At 29.3% G+C, this 22,211-nt stretch overlaps 2 protein-coding genes across 3 annotated transcripts in view; one reads left to right on the forward strand and one right to left on the reverse strand.

The window, feature by feature from the left end:
- Positions 1 to 8,997, reverse strand: part of LOC111038060 (fibrillin-2-like) — a 38,662-nt gene extending 29,665 nt beyond the window's left edge. The window contains exon 1 of one of the 2 annotated variants that reach the window (XM_022320982.1): positions 8,105 to 8,250. In XM_022320982.1, coding sequence (XP_022176674.1) covers positions 8,105 to 8,250 — 146 coding nt within the window. Of the gene's footprint in view, positions 1 to 8,104 lie in introns of both variants that reach the window. The other variant, XM_022320984.1, reaches the window with a different exon arrangement.
- A 10,609-nt stretch (positions 8,998 to 19,606) lies between these two features.
- Positions 19,607 to 21,929, forward strand: LOC111038062. Its single transcript, XM_022320987.1, has 2 exons — positions 19,607 to 19,642; positions 21,555 to 21,929. The coding sequence occupies exons 1-2, from the start codon at positions 19,607 to 19,609 to the stop codon at positions 21,927 to 21,929; spliced, it is 411 nt and encodes a 136-aa protein (XP_022176679.1).
- Positions 21,930 to 22,211: the final 282 nt, after the last annotated feature.

The raw sequence follows: 22,211 nt of genomic DNA on the forward strand, positions 1-22,211 counted from the left end.
AATTGACAATAATTATTTCTGAGACCTCAATAATTTGCATCATCTACACGCTTATATATGCATCTATACGGTATTATTCTATTCTGTTGGGCAAGTTACCATAGTAGTTGGCAGTTACTAGTTAGGTCCGCTATCAAAGCGCACACTAGTAATCACGTATGATAACGTTAAAACATATTATACACAATATAGGTACATGAATATAATATATTATGCTACATCATGTGAAGTGTAAAGTTTGCGGAGACCATATGGTAAAACCGTTATTTTTATTATTATTTATTTATTATCATTATTAATAAAAGAAACAAACCTCAGTGTTCAGTAATATAAATTATTATTATTATTAAGACAACACGATTGAGGTAATTAAATAAAATTTAAGATATTGTGTTAAATTATTTTATTCGAAACTACCAACATAGGTAATGTCAAATACTCAAATGTACCTACATCGAATAAAGAAATTGGATAGTAAGTATAATTAGAGCTGTGAAATTTCATAAACATTTTTTTGTTTGAAAACTTTCAAAAATATGTAATTTTTCAAAAGTTTACATTTTGAAAATTTATTTTTCATTTATTTCGTAATTATTATTTTTTTGACATTTTATGTCTTTACTTTGGCACATTAAAATAAAAAACCGTCACGAAAAAGTGTCGTTACCTACCACATTCAAACTAAGTGGGTCGTGTAGGAAACTGGGATTCGTTATGTTTTTGCTTTGGCACATAGAATCGAAAAACGTTACGTTACATAAAGCGTTACGAAACCTCTTGCCATGGAAACAAAAAATAAAACGAATCGCGGACTGAAAATAAAAAATTTATAAATATAATTTAAAATAATCATAAAATAAAAAAAAATTGTCTATCAATAGCAGTCGTGTCTTTATTTTTTATCAATTACCCTATAAATATTATCTAGTTATGTGCTACATATGATAGCAAGGACAGCAAAGACATAAAATGTGGTACTTCATTGCAGACTCGTATGTAATATGTTTTATTTTACTTAAATTAAAATATATTTTTAATGTTATGGGCCATGTTTTATACCCAAAATACTTGCCGATAATAAAGTATTAAGACATTATAGTTTGTATATATATGTATCACTTTGCCTATTGTAATTATCATCACAGTTTTTGTTATTATATAGCTAATAACATGTAATATTAAGAATTTGTAATACCTACAATTATTACATACACCGACGTTATGAACTCGACTTTATACGGTCTACCTCTACCTCTACTTAGCTCTTGCATAAAAAATTGTTTTAATTTAAAAAACTTGAAAAACGTCAGTGTCGAAAATATTGCCTACGTTTCTGAAAATGTCAATAAAAAAAGATTTTCAAACTTAAATAGTTATAGCTCTACGCATAATGTTGATCAGTTTGTGAGTTGTTAATAAGAATGTGCATTTAAATTTAAATTATAACTATTATGTACTTCCTATTGTATAGGTACTATAATTATATTGTAATTGGACCGAATATTAACAAATAAATAAATAATCAAATATTATACACGAGTGTGTAACGAGATACATGCGACGGGTCTTTCAGACTGTGTGGGACGTGAGTGCATCTCGGTGAATCGTATAAACATTATAAACTATAATGCATGTTACATTGCATTTTATCATAATATAAGAAATGTTAAAGTAGGTATGTGTCGACACGTCGTACGACTCACGAACGTGTAGGTAGAGGGTAGATAGGTATAAATGTATAATACACCACACTGTGGCGGGGCAGGTGAAAGTATTATTTTTATATATTCTTTAAGATGACTGAATGAATAAAAAACCAATATAATGATAATAGTTTTAAGAAATACCATTATTGTAACAATAATATTATAATATTATATATCGTCGAATGAAACCCAAACGTAATTGGACAGACTTGAGCGCGTGAAACTAAAATATGGAATTGCACTGAGCTGTAGCCACGTAGGTATAAGCGGTATATTAATGTGTAAAAATATATTATAAATTATAATATATGTAATATGCATGTACAATATACAGATATAAATTACTTTACCGTGGTAAATTTGAGGCTAATTTGATACAGCTATAAAAATAATACTAATGCATTAAATGTAAAATACTAATAGGTTTTGGAATTTTGAATTCAAAAGAATTCTTCAGACATTGCTTATCAATTTTTATACGAACTTAAAAATACGCGCACCTATTATACGTAGGTATACTTACCATATTTACGTTTCTCCGTAGAAAAAACAAGTATAAAATAAATAACATTAAATTGGTTTGTAGTCGCCGACGATTATAATATTATACATTATACTGCAGACTGTATAATTCACGCCAAGACCTTTCAAAACCCGTACACAACTTTTTGGATACAGTGATAATAATATAAAATACAAATGATAAGTGCTAACAATAGCTGCGGATACGAATAAAAAACAAACGTTTCGAGTTCAACGTAGTAAAGTAGTAAGTTATTAACCTAAAAACGCAAATAACATATAATCATGCGTTTGAAAATGTCACACCTCCCTATAACGACCACTTTGCAATAGCTATATCAGCAGTGTAAACACGAGATTTTCTGAAACAGCGTTGGAAAAATTTGAAAAATTTCAAAGATACCAAACGTCGTTGTAGTAGTCGTGTATAAATTGTGTAATATTATTATGGGGAGGACTTAAAATACACGACAAACACGCACTAATTTTTAAATCGGATCTATATCCAACGTTTTTTCGTAACACGTTCGGAGCATCACACCGTGTGATTAGGTTTAAACGGACGTGCAGTGTACATAAAAAAAAATACCGCTTTAGTATGATATTACGACTTTTTTTTTCGAAAAATCTACTATCGTAAACTACCGGCGTGAGGACACACACACACACATGTTCCACCAGACCACAATGATATTAAAATATAATATTATAATATGTATAATGAGTATGTATATTGTATATAATATATTATACTCTTTTTACGTAAACGGGCGTGGGACGCGACGAAGATTATCGGGAGACGGACATAATATGCTGTGTTATAATTTGTGCGTCGAATTTCGTAAAGTGGACCCTTTCAAGTGTTATTAAATACAATAAAATTATGTATTACGGGTTTATTATTATTTTTTTTTAACGTTTTATTATATTCCACTCGGACGACCGCCACTCTGTTTACGGGTAACCTACCTCATCCCAAGTATAATTTAATATTATTATACGGGTAGGTAAACTAAAATGAAAAATATTATAATACACGATGACGATCGTTATTGTATAATGCATTCGTCGATAGTGCAATTTATACTACCTACCTATTCCTAATACGACGACGATATTCGTGACACGCTTTGCGGAGGTAACATTGTATACTACACATTTCACTCGTACTTAAATAATTGATAGTTATACCATCGTTTATTATTATTTTTAGTAAATCAGTGTTTCAATCGACGGGCCGTAACCTGCGGATAATAGTTTGTTTATTTGTTTTTTCGGATAAAAAAAATATTCGTACGGGCGCATATATTTTATTATTATTATTATATGATGTGAGCGCGTAGGACACGATCACAATGGTTTCCGTGTGAAAGCTACACGGATGAATCGCACAAAGTATAGTATACGTATATTTCATCAGGGGTCACAACGGAAAATTAATTATCCATAAATATACTACACATCGAACGCCCCCCCCGCGCCCCGAGGTATACATTCGGGGTGCAAGGCAGTTCGTTTGCATAGGGTTTTTTTTGTGCATCAGGTATCTATTACATATTATAATAATATAGCGAGAGATACGTATCGGATAATAAGGTGTATCGAGTTTCACGTGCAGTATTTTAAACAATTTAATCGTCCGATTACGATTTTAATTTCCAAACATACAAGGTACCAATGATACCGAACAAGATAGGCATTAGAGTATGTACCTATAATAAAATGTGCGCAATCTGTTTGTAAAGTCGCCTATTTTACTATGTAAATTATAAACAATGTAAATGTAAAGTGAAATTAAAATACAGTTTTTTATCAAAATAACTGTAATTTGTCGATGACTTCGATTATGATATCATTATGATGTACGTAAATTAATAATATTAAATCGCACAAGTTTTTAACAGATTATAAAAATATTAGCCCCTACACATTTTATAATATATTATACATACACATTACACATCTATATATCGTATGGTATAAATAAGGTGTTAAATATAATTGAAATGACTATAAAAAAAAAAAACATATATTATATTTAAATAACACAATTATCAACTAAACAAATTCTAAACCCATGATATTTTGCATGCATGCAATTACATTATAAATAAATTATTATACATGATAATTATAAACAAATAAGTTATTTAAAATATCAGTTATTAAGACCAGTGAAACGAATATTGTAGGTAGAAAATAAAACAATGTTTACGATTTACATATAAGTATAATAGCGTACGTACTCACCACTCACCTCAAACACCTTTTATATTGTTACAATATAAAACTGCGCGTGTCAATTCACACTGCAGTAAATAATTTTTATTACAAAATTAAAAACGTAAATTGAAACATAAAAATACGATCGTTCGATCTGCGCTAGTTTAATAACAGTGTCTGTTATAAATAATATTATTTTATGGCGTACACTGTAATGTACAAATAAATAAATAATTTCACCAGACAGACACGTTGAGTGATTAAAAAATAAAAACTCAATTATTGGATATCGACCCGTAACGAGAATAATATATAGTAAACGCACGTGTACCTATACGTAGAATAAATGTATAATTGTATATTTTATAAACGCCTTATTTTCTCCTCTCCGGTCAAGCGTGGACCCTGAGGGGTGACGGTTGATACATACATACAGGCTATTAAACGCCATAAAGCTTTACGCGCTTGTTAAGTGAACCGGAATATTTCGGATGATTTATATGAAATGCGAGTTCAAGTGGATTTCACGGTAAGTTTATGTTATTATGTGTTATAATATTGTATGACACATGTAAGAAATCTGCTTTTGAACACTTCCGAGCTTCTAGTATACGCATGCAGTGTATACATATTATTATACGGAGGAGGCAGGGCTAATGTTTTCAGCGAGTGTTAAAAATACCTATATTATATTTTTACACTCGAATAATATATGATCGATTTTTTAACTATATTTGATAAACGTTTAGGTTATTTTAACTATTAATTTCTCTCGGTAAAAATAAAAAAAAACATTAAATGTGAAACCGGTATATTGATATTGTCTTTAGCCCGTTCAATCGTTAATATACGTTTCCAAATCAAAAAATAAATGTTATATAATATTTGGGCAGGTACGACATCTTCGAAGTAAATTAAACATTTTACGTTTGCTTACATGGACTCTTTAAAAATATTACGTACCTACGGGTGTAACAAAAGACACTCACAATGACGAACAATATTTCTATCAAAAGTTCTCAAACAATCAGGCAATAATTTTATCAACTCTTAGAAGTACCTAATACCTATTTCTCATTTTACTAACCAGACAAATACTTGACACTTAATATTTGATCCCTGACACCTCAATTTACAGAAATAATTATATAATCCTTTTTCGACTGTCACATCACTTAAATGTTTCCATTTCGCACTCATTCCCACTCTGTCACTGTCAAGCTATATCCAGCTTTAATGTTGTTTTAGATATTAAAAAAAAAAAACAATTTAGTATGATACTGCGTAATTGGATTCATGAAGTAATATGATTAAAATGCATATTTTATGTATAATATAATTCGACTGCAGTGTAGTAGTATACGATTTAATCATTTTAATCGAAAGTAAATTATTTTTGAAGACATTATTGTAAAGTCGATCAAACTTTATCAAATTTCACAAACAAATTAGCATTTAATATGGTCTCGTAGAAGGTCTATATGTTGTAATATAGGCATATAATTTTCTATTTGACTTTCGTTCCTGGCAAATACTTATTGTTAGTTATTACGAAGTTGCCACACAACACTTAACTAATGCCGACCAATATACGAACAGTAGAATGTGTCTAAATAAATTATTGTCATAGTGTAAATTATACGAATAGCGAGAATCAACACTCATAATAATATGTAAATACTATACATGTGTCTATCCATTATGAAAATGCACATGGACATCCTAAAACTTACGAGTAAAAATTACAATTGGTAATCCTTTACAAATTGAAAAAAAATACGTTAGGTACCACCTAATCCCGTGGCAATACAAATAAAAATACACTACGTGAAATGAATTATTAATTAGATAATCTAAGGCGTCCATCTAAAAACACTTCTGAAATCTCCAGGAAAAAAAACTTGAGTGCTCAAGGCGTCAAGGCGTGTCAACAACCGTAGCTTACAATTATTGATGAGTTTGGTACGTGAGGAAATAAAAAAGTAAAAAATAAAAATCACACAGCATTTATCGCATCCAATGAGAATATCAATAAAAATGTTTACAATTACTTATTAGTTATTACAGACGGTTCCCTGTACGGCTGTACCTAATAGAATTTTACTCATGGTATATTATACGTATGAAGTATATTTTTCACAAAACTATCACCATATTACATGATAATAATATATAGATAGTAATTTTGTATTTTATTATTTACAGTTGTACACTTGTATGTATTTAATATTGTAATGGTCAACCATTATAATATTTCAGTATTGGAGTTTCATAATATTTTGTATTGTATTTAACGTCTAAACAGAATTAAATATGTTTTGTATTCGATAGCCTATTTAATTATTATTTATTACGTTAAGAATGTAATTTACTTAAAAAATAGATTTTCTTAATATATTTTTTTTTTATCTTAAGTAAAATATTATGAACATAAAGTTAATTATGTCTAAAAATAAAATATTAAAAATTTATTTAAGTGTTTATACTCAAATTGGCATTTAAACTTATTATAAGGGCGACTGGGAAAACAAAACATAAATTAATTAGTACTGTTACTACTGTAAGTTTGTAATATTATGTGGGTATGTACAATAAAAATTATTAAGTATGACTTAAAAAGTCGAAAGTTACAAAATATTAAATAAGCTTTACAAATATTGTGTTTGTATATTCTTTAATGGAACAATTTTCGGTTACTTTACTTACTACGATGTACAATTATTATATTACATAGTACGATACACCATAATATTAAATTAAATATATAATTATAATTTATACGCATATATTTTTATTTACTCTCACTTAAACAATGTTTAACATTTAAAAAAAGGTTATAAGTTATCTATAGTTACATTATATAGTGTTTATTTTTAAAAATATAAACGCCATCGAAATGTAGGTGTTTTACTGTACCTATAGAGTATAATAATTTGTTCGATTGAAAAAATGAGCTGCTCTTAATCTTGTTTTAGATAAAAAAGAAAAAATTAAATGAAGTTATATTGTCATAAAAAAAACGAGGATATAATATTCGAGCTATAATGAAAAGGCTTGGAATCAGTAATTCGGTGGATCCCCTGTAGTGTCGAAATTTGACGGCGGACTTCTAACTCACTCTATCTCTCTGTCTGCCTATCTCTCTCTCTCTCTCTCTCTCTCTCTCTCTCTCTCTCTTTATCTCTCTATCTCTATACAAATACATTTATACTTTAGGTCAACTTTTTCGTTCGTAGCGTGGGGTGGAATTTAATCAAATTATCACCCACTCGTTTTTCTCCGTGGAGCAGTGTTTTTATATAATATATACCTATACCTATACAATAGCAGGCACGCAAGAACTTTGTTATCGTGTAAATTCTATTTTGCCGTGGAATTGGTGCAAAAAAATGTTAACGAGACGAAGTTGCTGTCATACTTCTGCAACTTTATTACAACTCGTCTCTGCAGGTGTATTATATTGTATGGTATTAAATCTAGAGTATACTCTCGACGGCACCGAAGTACCGGACAAAAGAGTGCGCAGGGTAAAAAATCATATAAAAACGTACCTATATAAAAAAAAAAAAAACGATAGAAAGGACGGGAGGTGAGGTAAAAGTGATTTTTAAAGGGAGTGGGAAGTAGCAAATGAAAAAAAAGTCGAAACTTACCCTCCAACAGGAGTCTGTCGAGCCGAATCGGTGCCAGGGTCCGCGCTGTTGATGGCCGGTGGTTGTGCGGCCGCGAACATAGCCGCGGCCAGTAAACAGCACGCGCCGACCACGAGTCGGGCGATCGGCGTGCGCTTAGTCATCATTCCGCCGACGTGTCACAGGATTTCTACTCGTATCCTGGCCGGCGCGTGGATATAATCCGCTCCCAAATTGCAAGACACAAGCACACCCTTCGCCGCTGTTATTAAGTCGTTGTGTTGTTATAAAATAATATTAGAATGACGCGAAGTCCGAAATCGATAACTATTATTATTGTTGTTGTTATTGCCGAGTACGCGTTCCGTATATTATAATTATTTTACTTATTATTGTGACGGTCAATAATAAATTGTACGCTGCAATCACACCGCGGCGCGATCAACGACGGACCCGACGACCGCTCGTCAGCTGAGTCCTCATCGTCGTCGTAAATTTTGTTGTCGATCGCGTCGAATTAGGTCCGATTCGATGTTGGTATATTATAATAATATTTATGTGCCGATCTACAAGTCTCTTGCGGATATGGCACGGTATTCGCAGTGCCGTGGAAAGAGCGAGAGGAATAAGACTATAATATCATTGCAATACAACATTATAATAGACAACCATAGTGAAATATTTATCACGGGTGAAGGATAACACGGAAAATATCGATTTGTAGGCACCGATCGAAATGGTTTTTGACGATCTGCCCCTCGCGAGAACGTACAGTGAAAATTGTTATAACTACAAACAACGACGTTTTATCGATCCGCACGAATCGTGCGCGCGTTACAATCGAACCGACTGAACTCGGCTGGTCGGTATAGTGCCGCGTGCGCGCTGCCCGACACTGATATGGCTACATTGATATACGACGGCATAACACGTCTATGATACGCTCACACACTCACACACACACACACACACACACACACACACATAAATACACACGTACAATATACATACACAAATGCATAAATACAAACACACCCATACGAACAAAATTATATTATCCCACCCGGTACGATCGTGTGCGGGAAACGCGACCACCACCGGTTATAACGCCGCGTTCTATATACGCACGCCGTATATATATAATCCTGTATACAGGGTGTTTTTTTTTTTTTTACAACGCGTCAACGAACAACATGCGATATTTGTGTTTTTCCAAAAACATGTGTGTCTCACAAGTCATAATAGGTTTCCTCGAGGCAATATCATAATAATTGCAGCTAAGTAGGCCATTTATTCTACATATTTGATCATTGTTAATATTCGGGTGTTATTAAAGGACCGTGACATGTGGAAGTTTTTGTAAAAAACTTATCGAATAGTGAGCTAATAAAGTATGGATGGTAAATGTTTCGATAAAATAAGCTAAAATCCTCCTAGAAATACCTTGTGAAATTGAGGTAGATCAATATTGCCCATCGCTCGACTAAACTTTAAATACATACCTGTAATTAAAAAAAAAAACGTTTAGTCTCCAATTCGATATATCATGCATATATATTATAGTATTACCTACAAAAGTATGGTTCTTAAAAATATGTAATTACAAATATTTAAAGTCATTCGAACAAATTATGGAAAAAACAAAAATAATAGTATGATACTTAAGACAAAGATTTTTAATATATATAAGTACTTTCTCACCTATATTTCGAGTTCATTATTAGATAGATACATACTTTAAAAGTTGAATCATTAAAACGAATAACAATAATTATTTATTCCGTGCGTTAAAAAAATCACCCTGTATACTGAACATATAATAAAACGTATATATAAGAATAATTGTATTTATAGTACAACACGTCACCTCAGCCTCCACCGTGAACTGTCTGACATGTCTCGTGGTCCCGTCACACGTGCGTTAGACTTGAGTACCTAATATCAATAACAATAAAAAAATTAAACCTTAATAATTGACAGATAGTGAATAAATAGTCATTACAAATAAGCACAGCCTGTACTGGGTACAATACTAGTTGTATAGTTACCAGGTTACTACGTGGAAAGGCAAATACAGCATTTAAGGGCGCGTCTCGTTTTCGTCCCCCGCAACACCGTCATAACAAGTTACACGCTTCACTGGGCTTAAGCTACGCAAATCCCGTATTCTCAACAACTTCCGGCAAATTGAGAAATAGAAATAATATTACAAATTACTGACGAAATAAGTACTAACAGTCAGCGGAGGACGGTCATTAATTAGAGTTCAAAATAATGGCCAATAAGTCTGAAGGATATACAGATATAAATAACATGTTATTTAAATATAAGTATGATATATTTTGCTTGCAGACGACCTTAGAAAATTGACGAATTCGGAATTAATACAAACATAATATTATCATCGTCGATTTTTCAGTAATAGTTGATTAGACATATGTATACAGACAGATTCACCAATCATACCTATTACCCATTGCAACATTATGTTCACAATTATTTCGTTCTTAAATAATATATTTATTCAACTTCAAAATGACTAGTATTCTATTATATTTATTATATAGGTCCCATATTTTCAAATTCTTAAATAATCGTATTTAAATACTTCCATTTATATAGACATTAATATTTACTGTAAAATAGGGTAGCTTATACATATTTTGAAAATAGGTTTAAACTTTCTCAATGTCATAAAAAAATTAAGTAACTACCTATTTGAAAGTAATATTTATGCCATATTTTTACACCATATTACCACTACTACGGTGTACAAAATGAATTGAAAATTCCAAAAATAAAATCAGAATATGAATAAATGCATATTGAATGGGAAAATGTGGACGGACATGTAGTTCAAAATAAATCATCATATATACATGTTTAATATATATATTTAATCATTGATAATACAATGACATATATTACATTATATACATAACTTTATAAAACATTATTTGTATTAAATACAAAAACTAAATTCTATAAGTTAGGTGGTACAAAAGTGTTTTAGTTAGATTCCTAGCAAGGCATTATTTGATATTATATTATATTGGAGGACAAACAAGACAAAAGTGTTGAAGGGACTAAATAGCTTAATAATATATTATCCACTTGAAGTTACCAATTTGATACCCACCATTGGTTATACAGTATATACACGTAAAAATATTTTTTTTACCTACGCCGTACTAATAATAACAAAATAATAATAATAATGTAATATTATTTTATAGTAAACATTTTAAAAACATGTGTCCTGGGTTTGTTGCTGGGCAAAAAAATTGAAGTAAAAACTATATGGATAATAATTAAATACAGTATTGTTTGAATTACGTTACAATAGTTAATTTTGTGCATAAACGAACAATACATACACTTGTACAACATTTTAATGATATCGTTGCACTAGTATGGCAATTAAATAATTTGAAGAAAACAAACAGCATTTTTAATATAGCGGTGAGAAAGTAACAAATTACTACACTACCTATTATATTTATTTATTTATTTATTTATTTAACGGAAATAATTTCCAATTACAATTTACAAGTAATAAGTACAATTCTAAATGTAATACCTATATTACGAACATTAAACAAATTACTATCAAAAACTATAGAAATAGCTAAATGTTTGTTTTGGTTAGCTTCAATTAAATTCGAAAAGGTTAATCATTATTCGTTACACGTAAAGCACAATAATATTGTTATCACAATTAAATGTTTGATCAATTTTTCTTCCTAACTACGTACCTATTATACCTATATAGATAATACATTAATGATGATTGAACTATGTAATAAATTGTTTAAATTGTATTACCTATAATAATTAATACGTAATATCATCCGTAAAGTTTATACTGAACACTAAATCGTGTGGGTACACACGAATAAAACTTAATTGAGTATTTGAGCATAAATAAAAAAAATATGCAGTGTATGCGCCATTTTTTCACATCCTTATAGGCATTTGAAATGTAAACACATTTAATATAACAACACGCATTTTACATTTTCTAATAAAACAATACATTTTACGCTTTGGAGCAATTTAGAAAGTTATCCATTCCACCAAAAAGAAATCCTTACATTATTTTTCAATTTTTGTTAATTTCGCATAAATATGTATAAATGACTACTTTTAAGTATGGATGAAATAGATTATTTTCAACTATATGGATTATAGGTTAAGGCCATGGTGAAATCCATGATGAACCTATCTCCATCCACAGGGTTAATGAAACTATACATACCTACTTTGTAAAAACAAACTTATAGATAATAAGTTTTAAGAACACATTATAATATTGTGTTGAATTTAATTATCACGAAATTATTTATACATCTCAGTAATATAATATAATATGTCCAAAATGATGAATTTATAAAACCTAAAAATAATATTCACAATCGCAAATTTAGGTTTCAGATTATATACTATGTGAAATTTCCTTTGAATTCTAAAATATCAAATTTAAACGTTAAGTTGTTGTTGTTCATTTTGGAATACAAAATATAATAAACTGAAAAAAAAATGAAGTACGCTGTAGTATTTTCATAAATATTTTCGTTATACATTCGCCACGCATCGCTTAAACAGCGTTTAACTTTTAACAGATTACAAAAGTAGGACACAATGAACAACTCATTATAGCAGTTTCCTAAAAATGTCTTTTATGATTATATTTAAATCAAATCCTTTATTTATAACACTAAAAATACATTTCAAAAAATATTTTTCATAATTTTAATGCTTGACTTAAAAATAAAAATAATAAACGACTCGTTTGAATAAAATTACGTTCAAATTTATTTATAACGATTTCTTTGCCTGAGGTTCATTAGCATGACGAATATTATTTTTTTTTTTTTGTTAAAAATTAAAATATTCAATACTCTTCAAAACTTGAAACCTATTCTAAAATGTGAAATTCATTTTTATAATAGGTCATCATTGCGATATATTTATATACATAAGGAACATCATCAAAATCAATACAACAAAACTCTACCTATTAAGAATATTATTACAATATACACTCAAAATTCTAATATACGTCTAACATTTAGTTACTTAACTAAATAAAACAAATGAAGAGACCTTATTTTATAAAAAAAACATGATGAAGGTAATAACACAACCTCATGAGAACTTATGTAACTGGAACCCTTATTTTCATGTATTTATAATTTTTAAACAGCAAACGTTAGTTTCATATGGTAATAGAGTACCTTATATAATCATAACAATTAAATGATTTAAACGAGTATAAATAAAAATAAAACAAAAATGAATCATAAATGATTGACTCGAATTATAGGGATTTAAATTCAAAATAAATACAATTTTAAATGTATACAATATTTATCATGTATATTGATTTAAATATAATATCTAGATTCAAATTTATATTTTTAATCTGTAAAAAATCTTAGTTTTAGAAGTGAGTTCGTTAAATAAGTACCTATATTATATTTAAAGTTGCGTGATTACCATATATCATTTCAAAATTCTATACAACGTGTGTGTATCTTTAGTTAATAATTTAAGCACCTCATCTGTAATGCAAAATTAAAATTCAACGACCACATTAATTCAATTAAAATCGAAGCATCTTCAAAATTTGACTTTCTTAAATTATGTTGCTTAGCATTTGATAACCCTCTTGCATTAAAAAAATCTTTCTCTTTAATTAGATCCCGAACTAAAGTAAGAATAATATGCTAACCTTAACTGGTCAATTCAAAAACTCTTAATTACAACTTACAATTCCTTTAATTCAAATGTACAGTACCCTCACACTGGTTAAGGCGAGTTCTAGGATTTTTTAATATGTCATCCTTGAAAACCTTAGAATTTATCTAAATTCAAATTTGTATTCAAACTACTCGTTAATACAATAGATAATCCTTTATTAGATATTATACTTAATTTTTAAATCAGTTCAAATTTCACCAAATAATTTATTTTTCTTAAAAAAACCATATATTCTAAGACTATTCAATAAACTTACCAGTAAATATGATTATATCATTAGGTAATTCTGTCAATCTAGACCTATCTTATTATAGTATTAATGATATCAAACAAATTTGTGATTTAATTTAATTCTATAATGTTTCCAATAATACCAATTTATATGCTATGACACATAGTAACTATGTATTATTAATTATTATTATTATTACTTGCTTAAAAATTTATTCTTCTATTGTACACACATGTTTATAATTAATACTGTATCTAAAATTTGTATACTTAAACACAATTTTTTCTTTGTAAATGGAGTTTTTTTCTCATTAAACAAATTAATAAACAAATACAATTTATGCACTGTTAAAAGGTATTGAACATTATGCATCCGTGCGTTGGGACATTAAAAACTAATAATTCTAGACCTTTTCAACAATCGATTTCTTTTTGTAAATCCAAAGAATATCTGTGGACTTCCTTCTTTCGGCTAACTTCATAATAATTATATACTACCGGTTGTAATATCCGTGCACAACAGGATGCAATATTGTCGCTACTGTTTTTATTTTCGATTGTTCATGTTTGTTCGGTGCATACTTTCATATTGTTTCCTTGATTACGATATCACACTTCGAATGTATGCCCGTGGAACTATTATAATTATTTATCATAACGTCGATGGCCCACTAGCCTTTGATCTCGTTACGAATCGGAAGTATGCCAGGGCAAAACAAGTTGGCACGGACATAACACTACATGTTATTATTATTATGTACACTCACGCTATCGGCTAAATTTAATTTCCCCATTATATATTATATTCAAATATTTATACATAACATTGGATAAGATTTTATATTCATAAATCGGATAAATATATTATATTTTATTACAGCTGTAGAACTCGATTATTGCTGAATTTAATATTTACATTCTAATTAATATTAACTATTAACGGCACATCGACATCGTTAATATTTTAATTAAATTAACCATTGATGTTTTATAATGCACCGGAAATTAAAATACAAAAAAGTTTATTTTGTTCTACATAGCTAAAACCAAATTCTGTTCATGCAGGCTTAAAATTTAATATCTTCGTGCTACGTCGTTTTGTGTCATTATGTCTTTCAAATGTATTAAATGTTTATTAATTACAAATAAAATCTAATATTGTTAAAAAAACTTAACATTTAAAAAATTCCCCAACGATTAATAATAGTTGGTTAGTTTTATTGAACTTAAGCCCGGTGACTAAGGCTATTAGCTGTTGTAGGGGTAAGGTTGGTTAGGTAGGTTGTTTTTACGATTGTTACAATTACAATGAACCCGGGTGGTCACTGGTCACCCATCCAGGAGCTAGTAGCTGTGGCCGTTACTTACTCCCAGTCGCACTCCGCGACTAGTAGCAGCCAACGTGCCACTCCAAGCCACACTTAGATTATTATTAACATTCATTTATTAACTTTAATATTTCAACTATAAAATATTAATATAATTTTAAAACCTACTCTACATGTACCCCGTATTCTCATTGTGTAAGAACAACTCTGCCTATAAGTATAATATCCTGAATATGTAATAAATAAGTTTTTCGTGAACAAACACTCTTACAATACAACTATATTGTAATAACATAAGAGTAATTTAAAAAGTTAATTTAGTTTTTTGCATAAAAACAATTATATTTAATATATTACGTACGTACAACAACTACAGTATCGAAAATATTCAAAGCGATATTTCAAAAAAAATTTTTTTAATATTCAATCTGAAAATAATAAATACATACTAGTTATTATGAAATTACAATATTATTCAATATGAACAATACACACAAGATTATGAAATAGAAATATTAGTGATCCACTTTCCTGTAGAGTTTTTAAAGTTGTCAATTAATAGGTTTAATTTTTTAAAACTTTATATAACTTGACTTGTTAGTTACATATTTTATGATTATTAATAATTATTATAAACATTTAATTTAAATAATTTGTATGTTTGAGAATATTTTCAAACCAAAAACATCATAATAATTTAAACATATTGGAATAATGATTAAATAGTTTGTTATTGCACTCATTCGTTACATTTTTAAAACAACACAATATAATATACTTTTTATTTTATATTTTCATATCAGTGGAGTACACGGATATTTTCAATGGGACAGAGTTTATATAAAAATATTTGTGTACCTATGTGTAGGTATATAATATCAAAATATTTTTTTAAATTTTATTAATTTTTTTACATGGATACATGTAGTAAAAAATATACCAACTAAGGGGGTTAACCCTCCCTCCCCCCCCCACCCCAGATTTACTCAACTGTTTCATGTTGTACTCGTATATACGTATAACAAATAAGATGTGTCTCCATCTATCAAATACTGTTACTTGTCATAAAACCTTAGACCATAAATAAAAATTGAATATGTTCAAAGCATAAAACCATAACCATTTTACACTAAAAAAATTATACTAACTACCTAAGTATAGGCAACCAATAGAAATACATATTTTTCCAGGGTGATACAATTAAAAAAATAAAATGTCACGTGCCAACTCAATCGAAATATAAATATATGTATTTATCGACAACTTTGTACAAATAAATACGAAGACATCGACATGCAATGACATCGAACGTGCTAGAAAATAAAATCATTATTATTTTGTTGTCTGTTTACACGGGTAAATACTTTGTGTGAACTTTTATTTACTTTTTCTATATTTATCTGATTTTAATTAAATTTTGAAATTACATTATTTTTTTTTATTCGTTAAACAAAAAACACATCACCAGGGACATTCGTGTCATGTTTTTGTAGCCCAAAACTTCTGATGAAGGATATTTTCTAAGCATACAATTAAAATGATACATACAACTTAAAATAATATACGCACACATAATTTACAAATTAAAACTTACCAGGTCCACGTGTAATGTCTGCCTTTGCAGGTGTCTTGATAATATTGTCATATTGAATATAACTTATGGCAAACAAATGTGTTTGTTAAAAGTTTTAAATATTATGTAGTTTGAAACATAAACATCACAATTATTTCATCTTTAGTGGTGCGTATCAGGACACATATTATGTGTGAGGCCATGAAGAGTTATTATTTTAATGTCAAATAATTATAGTATACATTCACTACATTTACATTTGTTTTACATATTTTAGTTTTAGTTAATATTAGTAAAATATATATTATTAATGCTTTAAAATAAATTATAGTATATTATTCTATTTAATAATTCATTTACTATATGTACCTACGTCCTGTAATATGCCACGGAAATTTCACAGATCTACAAAAAATAAAGCTATTACTGAATACAATCATTTATGTAGGTAGTAAATAGGTACTATTGTACTAATGTTTATTACACGATTGAATATTGAAGACCGTTCATTTTGATTGTAATACAATAATTATGTATACCCACCTGCGGCACAATAAATAATAATATAAACATATTTATGCATTCAATAAATCAATCAACAATGGCATTTATTATTTACCTACATATTAGCTTATATTAATAACTATAAAATAAAATAACAGAATTTTTATTCAATCATAACTTTGAGAAAACAATTTTTGTTTTGCTTTAAAAAAATTCAAATGTGTTCTCAGAGATTTTTTATAAACGGAACGACACAACGTAATACAATGTGTCAGTCGACAGTCATACATAAGATATTTAGGGGGACGAGGTGACCGAGTGGTCTGACTCTTCCGCTGCGACGCAGCCGGTCACGGTTCGATCCTCGGCCACCGGGCGGCATTTTTCTCCGGACAAGTCGCGGTGACCGGAGAGCAAGTGCTGCCATCCCCCACCCCCGGGGCATGGCAGAAACCTACGGGTGCCCCATTCGAAATTCTGCCAAAACAAACACACACGTGTTCCCCCTACCGTTCCAAAAAACCTACAAACCATCAATACAAAAACCTACAGTACCTACTAATAGCTAATGGCCACAGTTGCCGGGCTCAGGATCAATTAAAAAAAAAAAAAAAAAAAAAAGATATTTAAAATCACTCACTTCACTAACTATTTTATATAATTCATTCGCGATTTTTCGTCAATTTATAAGTTAAAAAAAGAATTAAGTTTGTTCAAATATTAGTTACCATCGTTCATCACATTATTCATATCAATAATAGGCACTAATATAGTCTTAAATAGTTTGTATTGCTATGGTCTTTGGACAATTAATATTGTATTAATATTAATACCGATGACTGTTCTGATAACAAGTATAGCTGTTGTTTTATTAATGTTCCAGTGGACGATAAGGCTTTTTAGTTTTTAGATTTTGACATTTGTAAGATTGTACATAAGGCATTTGTTTAAACAATTTTTAGCATATATTTTTATAATAACAATTTCTTATGTCCTTATTTTATAATTTTTTTAGTGCATTAAATTCACAGCTCCGTTTATAGATAAAAGATTACTATAATAACGCACATTTAGAATCCAATAAATACTATTTTCATAGAATTGTTTTTGATAATAATTTTAAGCGAATTATGTTAGTCGAGAATATGATGACAGATTCATGCCAATATTTGGTGTCAATGACCATTTTATTATTATCGAGACGGGAAGTTATAGCCTATGATTAATGGTATATAATATCCAATGACAAACTCATTATTATTGGTGAAAATGTCTGTTTCTGAAATAATTATCTTATCGGGTAGATCAAACAAGTGGATCCAGACGACTTTTGTGTACGATTTAAACTACTCTTTGAAGTGGATCTAACAATACCATAATTATTAATGTATAAATAATAATATACTGTAGTAATCATTCACATTTCTCACACAGGTTAAAATCCAAATATATCAACTACGGTGGGTACATATTTTTATGTTCTATTAATATGTATGTCAATTTATGACACTAACGAGGGCTGTTTTAGATGGGTTACCTAATGACATAAAAGATACAATTATCCAAGTAATAGAAAGGACATAAATCCCTGGAAGACCCTACTAGGTATACACCACAGATTGCATCTGGTTAATAGTAACATTCTAAATTTCAAAAGGAATGATTTTAGAAGTATAATACAATTGTATTATGGTGATATTAATTTAAGACTGAATCAATGTGGTTATTGTAGGTTAACATGGTTGTCTCTAATATTTCATAGATAGTCATAGTATTATATTATTTATATTATTGTATTTTATATACCTAATGTATCTGATGAAAAATTATATCACAATAACAAATATTTTTGATATAATGTAAAAACTTTTAAAATAGAAGTATACGATTCCTACCGAAAGGTTATTACATAGGGTAATATTCTCATTAATCAATACAACAATCTACATAGTATTCAGTGTATTTATTGATTTTTTTACTCGGTAAACATTTTATGTGATAAGTAAGATAATTTATACCTTCTAAAATAATTTTATAATATTTCATTTCAGTAAAATCAAGACGCAATCGATATAATCATCTCTCAGAAATTCTCAATCACGTTTTAATAAGAACACAGAAATTATGAACGATTTGGGTGATGTGAATCTAGAAGACGAGGTCTGAGGAAACACGCTTATTTGCAATTAATACAATTTTCACATTTATTATTTTATATCAACAATTATTTTACGCAGAAATGTAATGACTAATAACTCACCTCCTTTTCATTAATTCCCTTGTGAATAGATAATACGTTCCGTCCACATGAGTAGTTTTTAGACAGATCCTCAAAGCGCGAATTGATGTTGGGTGTAAATATGTGGAATTACTAATTTTACCAACAGAACACCTCGGTAACTTTAATACATCGAATTACATTGAAATCGAATAAATTAATTTATAGTTATTTAACGTGTTAGAAGTAAACTTAAAAATAAAGTAATACTGGACGGAATGTTTTAATGATAAATGGGCCACTTTGTATTAATGTTTTTTTGTCATGTCTAAATAATATATATTTATTAGTTCAAAGCCGGCAAATCATCAACTGTCAATTGAATCATTTCAAAAGCTATTAGTTTATATTTTTCTTCTGACACTCGCGTACAAATCGTACATAATAAAATTAAACATCTTTACCTATAAAAAAAATTATAAAAACAATAGAGGCGGTACTATTAATTTTAGACTAGCATAATATATTTGGCAATGTTTCGTGTCTTACTAATGTTCGACGTGACTAACTATATTATGTATAGGTAATATTACTTTATATATAGTTATATAATAAATATGATATAGGTGTATGATTCAATCCTTAACAATACAATTTGCCTAAACATACATTTATAATTATAGTTGGTATATAATTTTCAGAAAAACACGAAATTCACATTGAATGTTTAGATTTATTATAGATTATATTATAATATATTATAATTTTTAACCCATGTGACCAAATATATGTATGGAATATTGTTCTTCCTATAATTATTTAAGAGTAGCTTCAATTTTTATTTTAAACACATTAAATCTATATAGGTACGCTTTGGGGCATTTTTTGTGCTATTAAAAAAATCCCAAATCATGCTAATATATAAATAGTATAATATAATATATGCTGTATTTCTAAAAACCTGTACAAAACCGATTGTCCGATAGTTTTCTTACCAAAAATGTATTTGTTATAAAATAATTTAAAACAAGTCAAAGTTTCTGAAGGATAAAATTATTATAGAAATTATCTAAGTGCGCTGCTGAATAAAGTTATTGTTAGTTTGCAAGGCAAATGGATGTAAGGTATATCTATTGTTATAAAATATTTGAATTGCATACGTAATAAAAGAAAAAAAATTTAAAAAAAAATAGTTTTAATAATAATAGATACCTACTAACTATAAAAAAAAATATAATGACAAATAATACGACGACATTGATGAATCTTGGTAGTATGTCTTTTATTAATTATTCTATAATGCAAAATATCATAATTACTTACTTATAAGTAGTTATAACTATTATAACTTATAAGTACTTAATCATTTAAAAATATAAGGTTATTTAATTTTTATTGTTGAAACGAACTGCCTTATTGAATATGAGTGTGTAGGTATAAGTGTACTAATGTCAACATTTAGGGGGCTGCCTTTAATCGTCACAAACCGCTCGAACACATTTTGTGCATAATACTGTACCTATATACTATAATATGGCCATGTACAACGAACCCAACAAACATGACGTATACGTGACGCACATTGTATTAACGTTTATAATATAGAGTCTCGTTGTGTTCACAACAAATTCACAATATTATTAGTATTCCGATCCGGTGAACTTGCTGATATTGCTACATTTTTAATCATGTATACGGGTGGGTGTACCTGAAGGATCTGGTGATTTAATTAACAATCTAAATGTGCAATTCTAATGTCTCTCAAGTCTCAGGTGAACACTATGTACACATTCCTTGCAGGTTATTATAGCGCGGACAATATATAATATGTATGCAATGCGTATTATTATACAGATAATCCATATCGTGGAGCTACCCGGGACGACGGTTCAGTCGACTCTCTCGACTTTTCTCGGGCTGACCTCGCTGGCGGGTTTCCCGCTGGATGCGGCCGATGTGCCCATATTGATCATAAAAAACAACTCTACCTTCAAGGTGCGCCACCGTGGATTTGGCACTCGGCGAAGTGTGTACATGGTGGAGGAGACACGTAACTGCCGCTTCGGTGGTTCGGAGCTGCACGTTTGGATTATTTACGAACGGCTACCGCGGTATAAGTCGAAGGTCGGAAGTGCGAGAATTGCGTATTTGGTCGAGAATCTAACCTGTCGCCGCGGGAAGGACAGTAGCGCGAGTCTCGAAAAAAGCAGCTACACGGCCGGCTACTAAGATAGAAGTACATGGGCACTTTTCGGAAAAATAACAATGCCACACGCGTGTATACTGTGTTAAGATTGACCGACGAACGATTGTAATATTCTCATTTCAACGACACTATAATATACACAGTCATTATAAACCATGATTTTGATCGAGCAACATTGTAACGTTATATGAGCAATCCATTGTCTATAATATAAATTTTAATAATATTATTAACATATTGTTCATACAAATATTAACTAATATCCTATGATTATGTACGTACAATATACATAATAAATTATAAGT

This window comes from Myzus persicae, unplaced genomic scaffold (assembly GCF_001856785.1).
Source record: "Myzus persicae strain clone G006 unplaced genomic scaffold, MPER_G0061.0, whole genome shotgun sequence".
NCBI lineage: Eukaryota > Metazoa > Arthropoda > Insecta > Hemiptera > Aphididae > Myzus > Myzus persicae.

What these genes read in the sequence shown, in the direction of transcription:
- LOC111038062 (XM_022320987.1), top strand. Translation starts at nt 19,607, where the DNA reads ATGAACGATTTGGGTGATGTGAATCTAGAAGACGAG. An exon ending in ATGTGAATCTAGAAGACGAG is followed by an intron (nt 19,643 to 21,554) that starts GTCTGAGGAAAC and finishes ATTATTATACAG; the next exon opens with ATAATCCATATCGTGGAGCT.